The 13,325-nt window shown below is 41.0% G+C and overlaps 1 protein-coding gene across 3 annotated transcripts in view; it reads right to left on the bottom strand.

Moving 5' to 3' along the window:
* The window catches only part of CDK14 (cyclin dependent kinase 14), a 557,423-nt gene that overhangs the window by 371,801 nt on the left and 172,297 nt on the right, over positions 1-13,325 (bottom strand). For 2 of the 3 annotated variants that reach the window (XM_040260248.1, XM_040260249.1), the window contains one exon: positions 12,062-12,156. The exons of the other annotated variant lie outside the window; for it this stretch is intronic. In XM_040260248.1, the coding sequence (XP_040116182.1) occupies positions 12,062-12,156 (95 nt within the window). The remainder of the gene's footprint in view (positions 1-12,061; positions 12,157-13,325) is intronic. 3 annotated transcript variants of the gene reach the window in all.

Genomic DNA, 13,325 nt, shown 5'->3' with positions numbered 1-13,325 from the left:
TCTTCTGATTTGCCTTCGCCAAATATCTGACACCATCATCCACACTTTTCAGCAACTCTCATCCTTCCTTGGCGCTTGGCTGGTTTCTTACTCTTTCTCCTAGAAATCCCTTTCACAGTCTTTAGTTCTTCCTTTGTCCAACTCTATTAACACTTTATTTTTTCATCCCTTCTATTTCACCCAGAGAAGAGACAGATTCAGTTTTAATTTAATCATCCTCTATGCTTCACTTTGGGCACAGTCCCAGGTGCCCTCAACTCTCCAGAGCTGGACACTGAAACTTTCCCAAGACACGAATCAGGGGAGTGGGAGGAGGAGTGTCACTCTGCTTAACCGAGTCCATTGCCTTCTCATTAGGAACTCAGCTTCCTCTGGGGTCCCCAGTAGGCCTTGTCTGTAACATTGATTTGGTTTCTCAGTATCTCCATTTCCTTCTTCTTTCTCCTAGGAGGTCTGATCAGACATACAACAAAGGCCTTTGGTTCCTTTTCCTCTGGGGGTTTTTTGTCTGTCGCTACCTGCGCTGCCTACCAAGCTGCTTCAAAATTATATCCCTTGTCTCACCCATCAGGCCAATTAGGAATGACGTCTATCTTATTCTCAGTTGAGTTATAACAGGCTTTCAACTGGTAACCAAAGTTCCTAGTGTTTACAATCTTCCTTCCTCTCAGTCAATGCTGGTAGATCTCTAGGATCATTTATTTAAATGCCTTAAAACAGAGATAGTTAAAAACACAGCAAATCCCAGGGAGACCATTTCAAACTAGAAACAGAATTATGTTTTAAATTTTCAAAGAATTTGTTTTACAGGGAAATATATATATGTATCTGTCTCCTTGAACCCTAGAAGGAAGGGAACACACATTTGCTTGGAATCAACCATTAAGCATGAGAAATGTCTCATGCTTGGGATGTTTAAAATAATTTCCTGTCTGATATTTGTTGAGCTCAGAATATTTTGCTTCATAAAAGCCGCTGAGCTTGTATTATCTTTTCCATTTCCAAATTTTACTGACAAAGGTAGATGACACTCTCCGGTTAATTATAACAGAGCAACAAACAAGAACCTGAAGTTGGAGGGCTTCCCTGGTGGTCCAGGGGTTAAGACTCCACGCTTCTACCACAAGAGGCATGGGTTCGATCCCTGGTCAGGAAACTCAGATCCCACGTGCCACAGGGTACCCCAACCCCAAAAGAAAACAAGAGCCTGAAGCTGAAATTCAGGGGCAACCCAAGCATATGGAAGGAAAGAATCAGATCAAACCCCTGACCTGCCAGATCTTGTAATCCTTAAAAGTCACCCCAAATCAACAGGGTCTACAATCCAATTTTGCATTCAATTACTCTATGCAATTTGTAGTCTGAAACTGTCAAGTACATGACCCATCTCCATTATTATAATTGCTCCTAATGGTATAGTGAGGACTTCTCAGGTGGTGCTAGTAATAAACAGTGTGTCTGCCAGTGCAGGAAATTCAAGAGAGTCAGTTTCGATCCCTAGGTTGAGAAGATCCCCTGGAGGAGGGCATGGCAACCCACTCCAGATTCTTGCCTGAAGAATCCCATGGATAGAGGAGCCTGGTGGGCCATAGGGTCGCAAAGAGTTGGACTCAACTGATGTGATGCACGTAATGGTTTAATATACTCTTTTTGTACACATCAGTGCTAAACAGACAGTCAGCATTTGACTAAAACTCATTGACAGTAAAAACTATTAGCTTTGGGCTCTAAAAGTTCCTGATTTCACCCAAGCCCCAGCTTACTCATTAATGCATGTTTCAAATGCCCAATATTTCTCTTGCCTTGAGTGGCTCTGAGCCTATGTTTTATGGCATGAGTAGTAAGGGATCTGGGTAAGTCATATGAGTTTTAGACTGATCAGTTGCTGTTTCACAAAATTCCTGAAGTCTAGCCTCCATACCTTGCTGTCCAAGAGCATGTGCTATACCCAAAACTCACTAATTAGCCATGAAACTTTTTAAATCAATGGACAAATCTTCATCAGAGGTTCAATGATAATCACAAACAGTTCAACAAATCTCCAAGGTTCACTGCAACTGATGCTTCTAAATACTCAACTGAATTCCACAATAAAATACTTTAAAGGAATTTTGTTTTTTGGCAAAATGTTTTGTCAAGTTCTAGAGGAATAAAGCACCAACTACATAAGGAAGGTGATCACATATTTTATCATCCAAATGGAGGCACTGAAGAGTAAAAAACACTTAATTAGCAAAAATGAGCACTATAAATAATTACACAAAGATAGGAAGCATAGATCAGGATTGTCCCAAGCAAACCAGGACATAAGGTCCTCCTTTCCAAAAAGCACCTTACACCAAAACATCTTTGTCCCGCTTGGGAATATGATATAAAATGAGTGAGGGTGATCCAAACAGTAGTAAATGAAAAGACAAGTGAAAGAACTCTGTGCAAAGGTAAGAGTAAAGACTGAATTCCAGATTAAAATGAAATCCAGGCAGTACTGTGAGGTACTAAAACATGGCCCAGAGATTCGTTGACATTTTTCACTGAGAAGTGCAGTCTGCATCCCCTTCCCTTGAATCGGGTCTCTTCAAACAGTTGATTGATAAAGTTGACAGTGACCCCTCCAGTGCTGGGCATGGGCCTCAGCGCGTAGGCTGCTTCCACTTTATGTATTCTGTTGTTGTTCAGGGCATCTATTCCTTGCTAATATTCCTTCTCGCTTCATCTATGAGTGCCTGACAGACAGTTGGGTCCTGAAGTCTCCAGTTACTACAGGGCATTTGCCTATCAATCCCTTCAGTTGTATCAGTTGTTGCCCCATGTATTTTGACACTTGATTGTCAGATACATACACTTTAAGAACTTTTGTGTCTTTTTTAGAAAACTGACCTCTCTATCATTACGGAAGGCCCCTCTTTATCCCTGATGGTCTTTAGACTCATCAGAAGTGTCTGCTTAGTCTGAAATGAATATCACTAATTCCAGCTTTCTTTTCATTAGAGTTAGCATGGTATATTTTTCTCTCTCACTTTATTTTTAACCTGAGTCTTTATACCTAAGGTGGGTTTTTGATAAGGAACGTATAGTTAGTTTGATCTTGTTTTTTATCGAGTTTGACAATCTCTGTCTTTCAACTGGAGTATTTAGACCAATTACATTCAAAGCGATTTTCATATAAGTGCACTGATATCTATCTTGTTTGTAACGGTTTTCTGTTCATTGCTTTATCCTTTTCCTTCTTCTTTTTCTGCCCCCTCTTATTGAGCATTTTAGATAATTCCATTTTATACCCACTTAGTGAATCATATACAGACCCCTCATTTCCCGGTTCAGCTGTGAAAAATGATGCTATATGGAACAGGTACAACCCTTTCCCGTCCAGCCCTTCGCAATAGCAGGTTCATAAGCAAAACAAATGGCAGCTGCTATTTTAACTTCCCTGGTGGCTCAGAGGTTAAAGCGTCTGCCTGCAATGCGGGAGACCTGGGTTCAATTCCTGGGTTGGGAAGATCCCCTGGAGAAGGAAATGGCAACCCACTCCAGTATTCTTGCCTGGAGAATCCCATGGACGGAGGAGCCTGGTGGGCTACAGTCCACGGGGTTGCAAACAGTCGGACACGACTGAGCGACTTCACTTTCACTTTTAAGCTTTGAGATAGTTCATTTTGCAGTAATATACAAGCAGAACATTCCTAAGACCATCCTCAAGTCCTTGACAACTTTTCAAAGCTCAACTCATACCAACCTCCCCTGAACTCCCAGTCACATGGGGCTCTCTGAGTCTGCAGAAAACACCAAGCTCTTCTCAGGGTCTGATGTGAAACTCTCTTGTCCCTGATCTTTACTTGGTTGGTTATATCTCCTCCTTCAGATTTAAGTGTAAATTGTCCCCTCATCAGCAAGGCTGTCCCTGACATAAACATAGAAGCCACCACCCTCTACCTTAATTATTTCTCCTAGCTCATTTTTCCTTTATGTGATTTTAAATTACATCTGCTGTAATTTGTCTGCTGGCTTAGGGCTTTCCAGGTGGCGCGGTGGTAAAGAATCCACCCGTCAACACAGGATATGTAACAGCCGTGGGTTCAATCCCTGGGTCAGGAAGATCCCCTGGAGAAAGAAGTAGCAGAATACTTCTCCAGTATTCTTGCCTAGGAAACCCCATGGAGAGAGGAGCCTGGTGGGCTACAGTCCATAGGGTTGCAAAAAAGTCAGACACGACTGAGCAATGAGCACATAGGCTGCTGACTTGAGTCATTTTTGCCTTCCCCACTAGATGACAGGCCCCATGGAAAGCAAAACTCAGTTTGGTCCACCATTAAGGAGAAGGAAGTGACAGGATGAGATGGTTGGATGGCATCACTGACTCAGTGGACATGAGTTTGGGCAAAGTCTGGGAGATAGTGAAGGACAGGGAAGCCTGGCCTGCTGCAGCCCACAGGGTCACAAGAGTCAGACACAACTTAGCAACTGAACAACAATAACATATGCATTGCTTGGCCCATAACACCAAACTCGGTACCAGCTTAGTAAATGTCTCCAATGGAAAGAGCTCTTTTAAATGGGCAATGCCTCTATACATCGGAGAAGGCAATGGCACCCCACTCCAGTACTCTTGCCTGGAAAATCCCATGGACGGAGGAGCCTGGTGGGCTACAGTCCATGGGGTCGCTAAGAGTCGGACACAACTGAAGTGACTTCACTTTCACTTTTCATTCATGCCCTGGAGAAGGAAAAGGCAACCCACTCCAGTGTTCTTGCCTTTAGAATCCCAGGGATGGGGGAGCCTGGTGGGCTGCCGTCTATGGGGTCGCACAGAGTTGGACACAACTGAAGCGACTTAGCAGCAGCAGCAGCCTCTATACCTTCCTTGCTGAGACCAGGGCTTCTCAGATTTGGCACTACTGATACTTTGGGCCAAACAATTCTTTGTTGCGTGAGACTGTCCTGTTCATTTATACCATGTTTTACAACACCCATGGCCTCTTGATGCCAATAACACCACTACCACTCCCCGAGTTATGAAAACAAAAATGTCTCCAGGCATCAGCAAATGCATTCTGGTTTAAATTAAAAGGATGACAATGATAATAAAGCAACTCAGGAATGTGGCTTTGCTTTAAACTGAAACCAATCTTATCATCATGTCATTCCGAGGCCTCCTCAAAAACCACTTAAGCTGAACTACAAGAGAGAGAGTCTAAAAGCCCTGACATTATGATAATTGTATATTCTACACTAACTCTTTCAAAGGATTCCTAATTTCCAAAGAATGCCTCCATTTTCACCAGCTAGACTACAACCCTAAAGACAGGAAATATCACTGGTTATTTTGAGGGTCTCCTAATCAAAGAACCCTGATCATGAAAATGGCTTACAGAGGCCATGATTAAAATACTGTTTAATAGGAAAGCTATCACCGTGCAGTGTAGTCTAATGATTGAAATCATGCTTCTTGCTTAAACAATATCCTCACTGTCACTTTTGTCAAAAAGATTAGGTATTGTTTGTGTATCTGCTGCAAACTAAAGGAAACCAGCTGTGCCCGTGAACCAGCTTGCAATGCCTTGCATTCTTCTCCCAAAGGAAGTCTGGGCTGAGTCTGCAATCTGAATAGGCTTTAAGATTTTGAAAACTAAAATTAGTAGATGTCGGTGGGTGGGCTGTTATCCTCCTCGGACTAGGTAAAGATAAAAAACTCTACTTTTCCAACGTTCATCTGTACACCAGGAGCCCCCGGTTTGGAAATTACATGGTGCCAACTCCATTCATTCCATTTTTAATCCAGTGTCTCTTGATATACGCTATAATACCGTACTTTGTGCATTAAATTACAAAACGAACACAGACTGTATTATCATAGCATGCTGCCGTTTTTCATACCATGTGACGAATAGTGTGCTTACAGGCTTGATCTTTGAAGTGAGCTGTGACAATAAGCCTATGGACCCAAAGTCAAAAAGAAATCCGAGCAGACCTAATGAGAAACGGAGAGCAGAGAAGCCCATAAAATGTAATCAGATTCGCCTCTCTTCTGTAGTTTCTGTTTGTGGGTAGATAACCTCTCAGGATGATGAAAGTCGGTATGACAGTCCAGGTGTCAACACTGAAGACGAGGACCTCAGTGAACCCGGAGCCCAGGGTTCTCCGTCTGGGGATTTCTGACTTTTAGAATGCTTCACACTCTGCTGATAGTGTTCCAGTGGAGCTGACCTTCAGGGCCCAGCAGTAAGAGCCACCCCCTCTTTAACCTCACATATTCTGAAAAGGTGGTTAAGTGCCACTGCCTTTCTTCTTGCTACTGCTTAGTTTAATTAACAGCATCTCTTCCCCCTATTTCTCCTGGGCCTTTGAAGAGCTCTTTGAAACGTATTTAGTATGGTTCAGCCTTGGTTTGGCTGTAGTCTCTCAATTTATGAGGTCATTGATTTCAAGTTCAATTATTCGGCACAAATTGGCAGAAAGAAATGCTAAAAGAAGACTGGCATTTTCAATCACGTAAGTCTTGTGTTACAAAAAATGAGCAAATTCCTCCATTGTTCCTTCCTATTGACCTCTGAGATAACGATTCAGAGCTGGCACAAACCAGCATGGGCAGGCTTCTCTGTCGAGCGGGCTCCTGCAGGAGGAAGGTTTTGGTATCTTCACCTCAATTGAAACTGAAGACAAGCGGGAAAAAAAAAAGACCAGAAATCAGGAGCATCCATGGGATGACTAAGTCCTGTACTCTTAATTCCAGAGACGGAACGAGAGAACAGAGTTTCTCTTCCTCTAAATGACACAAGAAGTATGAGAAAATCAAAAGCAAGCAGCAACAGGACTTCTCTGGTGGTTCAGGGGCTAAGACTCCGTGCTCCCAGCGCAGCGGACCCAGCTTCCCGCTGCATGCCATGGCTAAAACAGTACCACAACAGAGAGCTGAGGCAGCCAAATGAAGAAATGCATTAATTTAAAAACAAGCAGCTACAGTCTCCATCCTCTCTAGATAAAATAGGAAGGGAGGAAAAGAGAGGAGTCTGGAGTCTGTCCCAGGCAAGAGTAAAGGTTCCCACAACTCACGGCAGGGTGTGGAAGCTGGGAAAACTCAAGCATCTCGGGTAAGGAGGAGATGTGGGTGCACCGCCCCCCTAGCAGATTCCAGAGCAGTGGGGAACACACAAGCCCACCACACTCCAAGTCTAGGAGCTGAAGTGGCTGGCGCTCACAGCTCCTAACCTACAATAGGCAGCCATTCCTGAGCTCACCCATGAACAACCCACCAACCCTTTCAAGTTGTATTGCTTACGCCAATTCCACATTAACAGTCAAACACAACACTTGTGCTTTTATGAAACTTTGCACAATAATTCAATAAAGCAGCTTGCTTTTACTTTATGGCCTCAGGCTTTAACAGACTTTGTGAAGAGTCTGGTAACAAAGAGTGAAAATGTCATTGTATGTGCCTAGAGGACCAAGTCTCATATGAAAACTCTCCCAAGGAGTCCTACAAATAACACACAGCGATGAGGGAGGCTGGATTTAAAAGCACATGAGGCTATGAATTCAACCAGTCACCACTGGAGAGAATAAATACTTTACTCAACATTCTTCTTTTTGAAATTTCACACCATTTCCCCTGGGCCTTTCTGACTGCATTCTAGCTTATACAGAATATACTATGTATGTATACGTAAACAGATAGATAGATAGATTCTGTGGCCACATAATGCAAAGAGCCAACTCATTTGAAAAGACCCTAATCCTGCAAAAGACTGACAGCAAGAGGAGAAGGGAGCAACAGAGGCTGAGATAGCTGGATATCATCACTGACTCAATAGACATGAATCTAAACAAACTCTGGGAGATAATGAAAGACAGGCAAGTCTGGCAAGCTGCAGTTCATGGGGTCACAGAGTCAGACACAACTTAGTGACTAAACAACAATAACAACATTCTAACTTATACAGAGTTATTTATAGTATATGGACCATCTCCTTTCAAAACTGTTGATTTCTGAGGGCAGAATCTGTATCTAAGTTTCTTTCTATCCACCTACAGCATAGAAAGAGCATAAAAACAACATCATGAACACTCACCATTAGTTTTAAAACCTCAAAAAATGTGAACAAGTCTCTGAATGTGCAAAAGTCTTTTGGAAAACAGATGATTTCAAGGTGCTGAACTAAAGATATCTTTAAATGCCACAAGTTTTAAAATGTAGAGTATTATACACTGCGTGATTTTTTTAAATCCTATATTAAATGTTACAGGGATTTAGAAGAGAGAACAAAACCAGGAAATCAAACCAGGAAAAAGATTAGCAGCAAGAGTAATGATAAACTGCCTCCCATCCCAAACATAAACACACATAAGCACAAAGAAAGTATTAAGAAGCTGGAGAACACTGGTTTCAAAACAAAACAAATCTCTACTCAAACATGGAACTGTGGGAGGTTCAAAACTTTTTTTTTTTTAAATAAGAAAACTTATTTGTGAGTGTTGTATGTTGAAATGGTTGCAGTTAACCAGCCACACTTTTTAGAGGCAAGTTCATTACCAAAAAGCTACACAGTATAGGAAGCTCAGACAACTTCTCCCCAGACTATGTACTGTTACAGGAATAAGAAACCCAAGCAAATTCAAGAGTAATAAAAAATCTTTCTATTTCTTCTCAGGTTTCTAACAATGGCTAACAGCAACAGTATCAAAGTCAAAAATTATACAAATCTTTTGATGGGGGGGATATTCTTTGCTTATTTTATTTGAACCATGAAATAAAAGATGACTTACATATACCATAAATGGAGATGGTAAAGAAGAATATTACCGTGCACACTGATCCTAAATTAGTGAGGTCTGAAATGAATGAGTATTATGGATTCAACTGTATCCTTCAAAAAAGATATGCTGAAGTTCTAAGTCCTAAATCCTCAGAAAGTGACCTTATATGGACACAGCATCTTTACAGAAGTCGTCAAGCGAAAATGAGGTCATTATAGTGGGCCCTAATCCAAAATGACTAGCGTTCTTATAAAAAGGGGAAATTGGGATGTGGAGACAAACATGTCGAAAGAGAACACCATGTGAATATGAAGGCAGACATCAGGGCGATACAGCAAAGAGTCAGGAGTGCCAAAGATTGCCGGGACACCTCACGAGCTAGGAGACAGTCAAGGAACACACTCTGCCTTACAGCACCAGCCCTCAGAAAGAGATCGACTCTGCCAATACCCTCCAGAACTAGGAGATGATACATTTCTGTTGTTTAAGCCATGCTTAAGCTATGCTATTTATTTCAGCAGTCTAGCAAACTAATAAAATGAGCTCTATGGCAAAATCCAAACTTGACATTTTACACATATGTAAAATGCTCATCACTCAAGTATCAGTGGTATCTCCACAAATGACAGGCAGCTTTATTGCAATATAATGGTAGCTGCTCTTGAGGATGATGCTAAAGATAATATTTAAAGATGGAAGCAAGAAGACTTCACTAGTGATCCAGTGGCTAAGTCTCCCAAAGCAGGGGGCCTGGGTTTGATCTTTGGTCAAGCAACTAGATCCAATATGCCACAACTAAGACCCAGCACAGTCAAACAGATACATTAAATAAACAATTGGAAAAAAAAAAAAAAAAGAAGGAAGCAGGGATGCAGACAGCTATGGGAGAGTGAGTAGTATTGGAACAAGGATCCTGACATTCAGTTGACTCTTTAAATTACATAGTACTTCAGAAGACACACCAAATTCAGCTCTCCAATGTTGGTAGATACACGTGACTATTGTTCTTTGGCCTGACCTTGCCACTGTAAAGCAAATAAGCCAAGCAGCCTGTCATCTCCTAAAGCAGGTGAGTGATCAGTGGATTCCATCTCCAGCTGGAGGAAATTAAATAGTACATGTGACCAGGGAGTTTTAAACTGCTCGAGAAATGCTGACAGGTTACACTGAAACCTGCTGGAGTGAAAAGTATTAACTGTCCAGAAGGATCCTTCTCAAAGACTGTAGGTACTTAAAAAGCAGGCTTTGTTTTACTCAGGCACAATAAACAGAGACTGTTTCAACTATGTCTCAAGATTTTGTCATAAATCTTAAGCATCTGAGTTGTAATCTTGCACTTGGAAATCAGGTGAGCATATCTTTGGTGAGAAGGCACTGCAAAGTGATTGGTTTATTTCCATATAATGAAATACTATGTTTGCTTCAGTTTGATTCACAGTTAAAATAAGTCAGAGCATCCGGGAGAACCATCTGGAATGCTTAAGCAGGACCAAGTCTTTCCAAGAAGAACTTATCCTGTAGAAGGACAATGGTTAGGAAAAGATGACCTCAAACCAGATAGACATGAGCCAAGACAAGCTCTGTCACTAATAACCTGTAGGCACTTGGACAAGGGACTAAATTTCTCTAAGCACCAAGATGCCTGGTCCAGCAGAGATGGTATAATATAATAATGGGGCCTATCTTACAGAGTGTTGTGAGGAATAACTGAGACAATGAAGATATCATACTTTATACAAAATAACTGCTTAATGCAGTGTAGTTATCTTCACCTTCTACCTTCTTAACATCAAAGGTGCAAGTTATGTTTATACAGTAGAATACTATTTTTCCTCAGGAAAAATTTAAAAAAACTTGGGACACAACCACTGTTGAAATTAACTCAACCAGTGAAGCCATTATCATGATATTCCATTATGCTCAAGTGACAGAATGAAGTCATCGACAGCCCTCTAGATTTTGTTATTTCATTCCTCATATTTTTTTCCTACTCAAAATTTATAAGGCTTGCAAAATTAACACTCAATTTTTGATCTACAGCATTCCTGAATTCCCATACTTACATATCTTCCTTTATCAGGAATATTGCTTCACCTTCTTAACTTAAAAACTATGAACAATGGTATAAGACTACTTTCCAGAAAAGCCAAAGAGTACTTCAATAAGCAAACAGTCAAAATTTTCAATGACAAGTTTAGAATGATCCTTCACAGAACTGTCTTCTATAGCTCTTTAATTACTTACCTTAGTGAGTTAACTCAATTATTGCTAACTAATTGCTTAGTTGGAATTTCCTATCTTTCCTAATGACTTAAAAGAGAGACAAAAGCAAGGATAGTTTACACACTGCTGCTGCTGCTGCTAAGTCGCTTCAGTCGTGTCCGACTCTGTGCGACCCCACAGACGGCAGCCCACCAGGATCCCTCATCCCTGGGATTCTCCAGGCAAGAACACTGGAGTGGGTTACCATTTCCTTCTCCAAGTTTACACACTACATGTTACCAAATACAGGAACTCTGTGTTCTTAATAAAAAGGGGAGAGGGAGGAGGCATATCGGGAACATACAGAGGCAAGCTTCTGAAGAACCCAAAATTTGTGGGATTCCCTGCCAGGGGTTAGGGCTCTATGCTTCCACTGTAGCAGGCATGAGTTCAATTCCTGGTCAGGAATCCCACATGCCACTTACCAAGGCCAAACTAAATCATCAAATTAAATTAAATTTAAAATTACCTCATTAAAAAAAAAATTTTTTTTTTTTAAAGAATTCAAATCTGTGTCCTGATCCCAGGATAGCATGGGGGGAAGAAGAAGAGTTGCTTCTCTCTGTGGAAAGACTTACAGGGTGAGGTCAAAGGAGACAGGAAGAAAGAGCTTGTAGTTTGTTAATTACTTCTGAAAGATGGCGTAAAAGCTCAGTTTAAAAAGGTGCCAAGAATGGTCAATACGTCTGACTCTGTCAAATCAGTCAGTCCTCTTAATTCTTAAGCAAACCCTAAACCTCCAGAAGAAATTAATCACATCATTCACCTGAAAATGAATTCTCATTGGAGGGGTCCACCTCCAAGGAGAGAAAGAGAAAATAAAGATGGGGGAGGGGTAGGATAGAAAAGAGGAACTGGGCAAGTCTGCAAAACTTTGCTCACAGAAAGAACCAATTCTAATGATTTGTTAAAACAATGACAACAACAAATAACAGAAAACCTGAGGGAGGAAAGTCTATTGTATGTGAAAATTATTTAAATACACTGTTATTTTATACTAAGAGAGCAGGCATACTTTCCATGTGAAATATTCAAAAATGAGTGGACTTACTTGCTTTTCCCTTTGTACACTGTAGCATAAGATCCTTCCCCTAGCTTTTCCAGTTTTTCATAGGAGTCAGCTTTTCCAAATTTGGGACTTGTTGGCTAAAAATGAAGCAGAGGGGAAACAAAACAGATTGTATCAAACTAATTAACAATAAATAACCCAATTTTGCTGAAAATGTAGATTCTCTATCAGTTTTTAAATAACTCTTCTCTGATATAAGAATGTTTATTTTAAAATCCTAGTAAATATTCAGGATACAAAACTAAGAAAATGCAAATGAACACAGTGTAGCTTAAATTTACCCATGATGTAATCATCAACAGGGACCCACCATCAGTGACTCTTCTTCTAGTGTTCTCTGTATGCTGATGAATGCTTTCTAACATTCACCACTACAGATCACACTACAGATACTATTTCGTAACCTGCTTTTTTCACCCAAAAGGAATATTTTCCGTGTTATTATACAGTCTTCTAAATTGTGGTTGCTGTTCATCACTAACTCGTGTCTGACTCTGCAACCCCATGGACTGCAGCACACACTCCTCTGTCCTTCACCATCTCCCAGGGTTCACTCAAATTCACGTCCATTGAGTTGGTGATCCTATCCAACCATCTCATTCTCTGCTACCCCCTTCTTCCTTTTGCCTTCAATCTTTCCCAGCATCACGGTCTTTTCCAATGAGTTGGCTCTTCATATCAGGTGGCCAAAGTATTGGAGCTTCAAGCTGCAGCATCATCCTTCCAGTGAATATTCAGGGTTGATTTCCTTTAGGATGGACTGGTTGGATCTCCTTTGAGACCAAGGGACTCTCAAGAGTCCTCTCCAGCACCACAATTTAAAAGCATCAATTCTTTGGTGCTTAGCTTTATGGTCCACTTCTCACATGCATAATATGACTACTGGAAAAACTAAATTAGGGGCTAAAAAATTTAGCCTACCACCTAGTTTTACATATCTCGTAAACTTAAGAAAACATTTTATATATTTTTAATGTAGAGGGAATCTAAAAAAGAATAAAATTTCATAGCATGTGAAAATTATATGAAAATCAAGTTTTAGTGACCTAAAGTTTATTGGAACATTTGTTGTTTAAGTCGCTAAGTTGTGCTCTACTCTTTTGCCACTCCATGGACTGTAGCCTGCCAAGATCCTCAGTCCATGGAATTTTCAGGCAAAAAATACTAGAGTGGGTTGCCATTTCCTTCTCTGGGGAATATTCCAGACCCAGAGATGGAACCCAGGTCTCCTGCATTGGCAGGCAGA

Source organism: Oryx dammah, unplaced genomic scaffold (genome assembly GCF_014754425.2).
Source record: "Oryx dammah isolate SB20612 unplaced genomic scaffold, SCBI_Odam_1.1 HiC_scaffold_18, whole genome shotgun sequence".
NCBI lineage: Eukaryota > Metazoa > Chordata > Mammalia > Artiodactyla > Bovidae > Oryx > Oryx dammah.
This window is presented reverse-complemented; position numbering and strand designations above follow the sequence as displayed.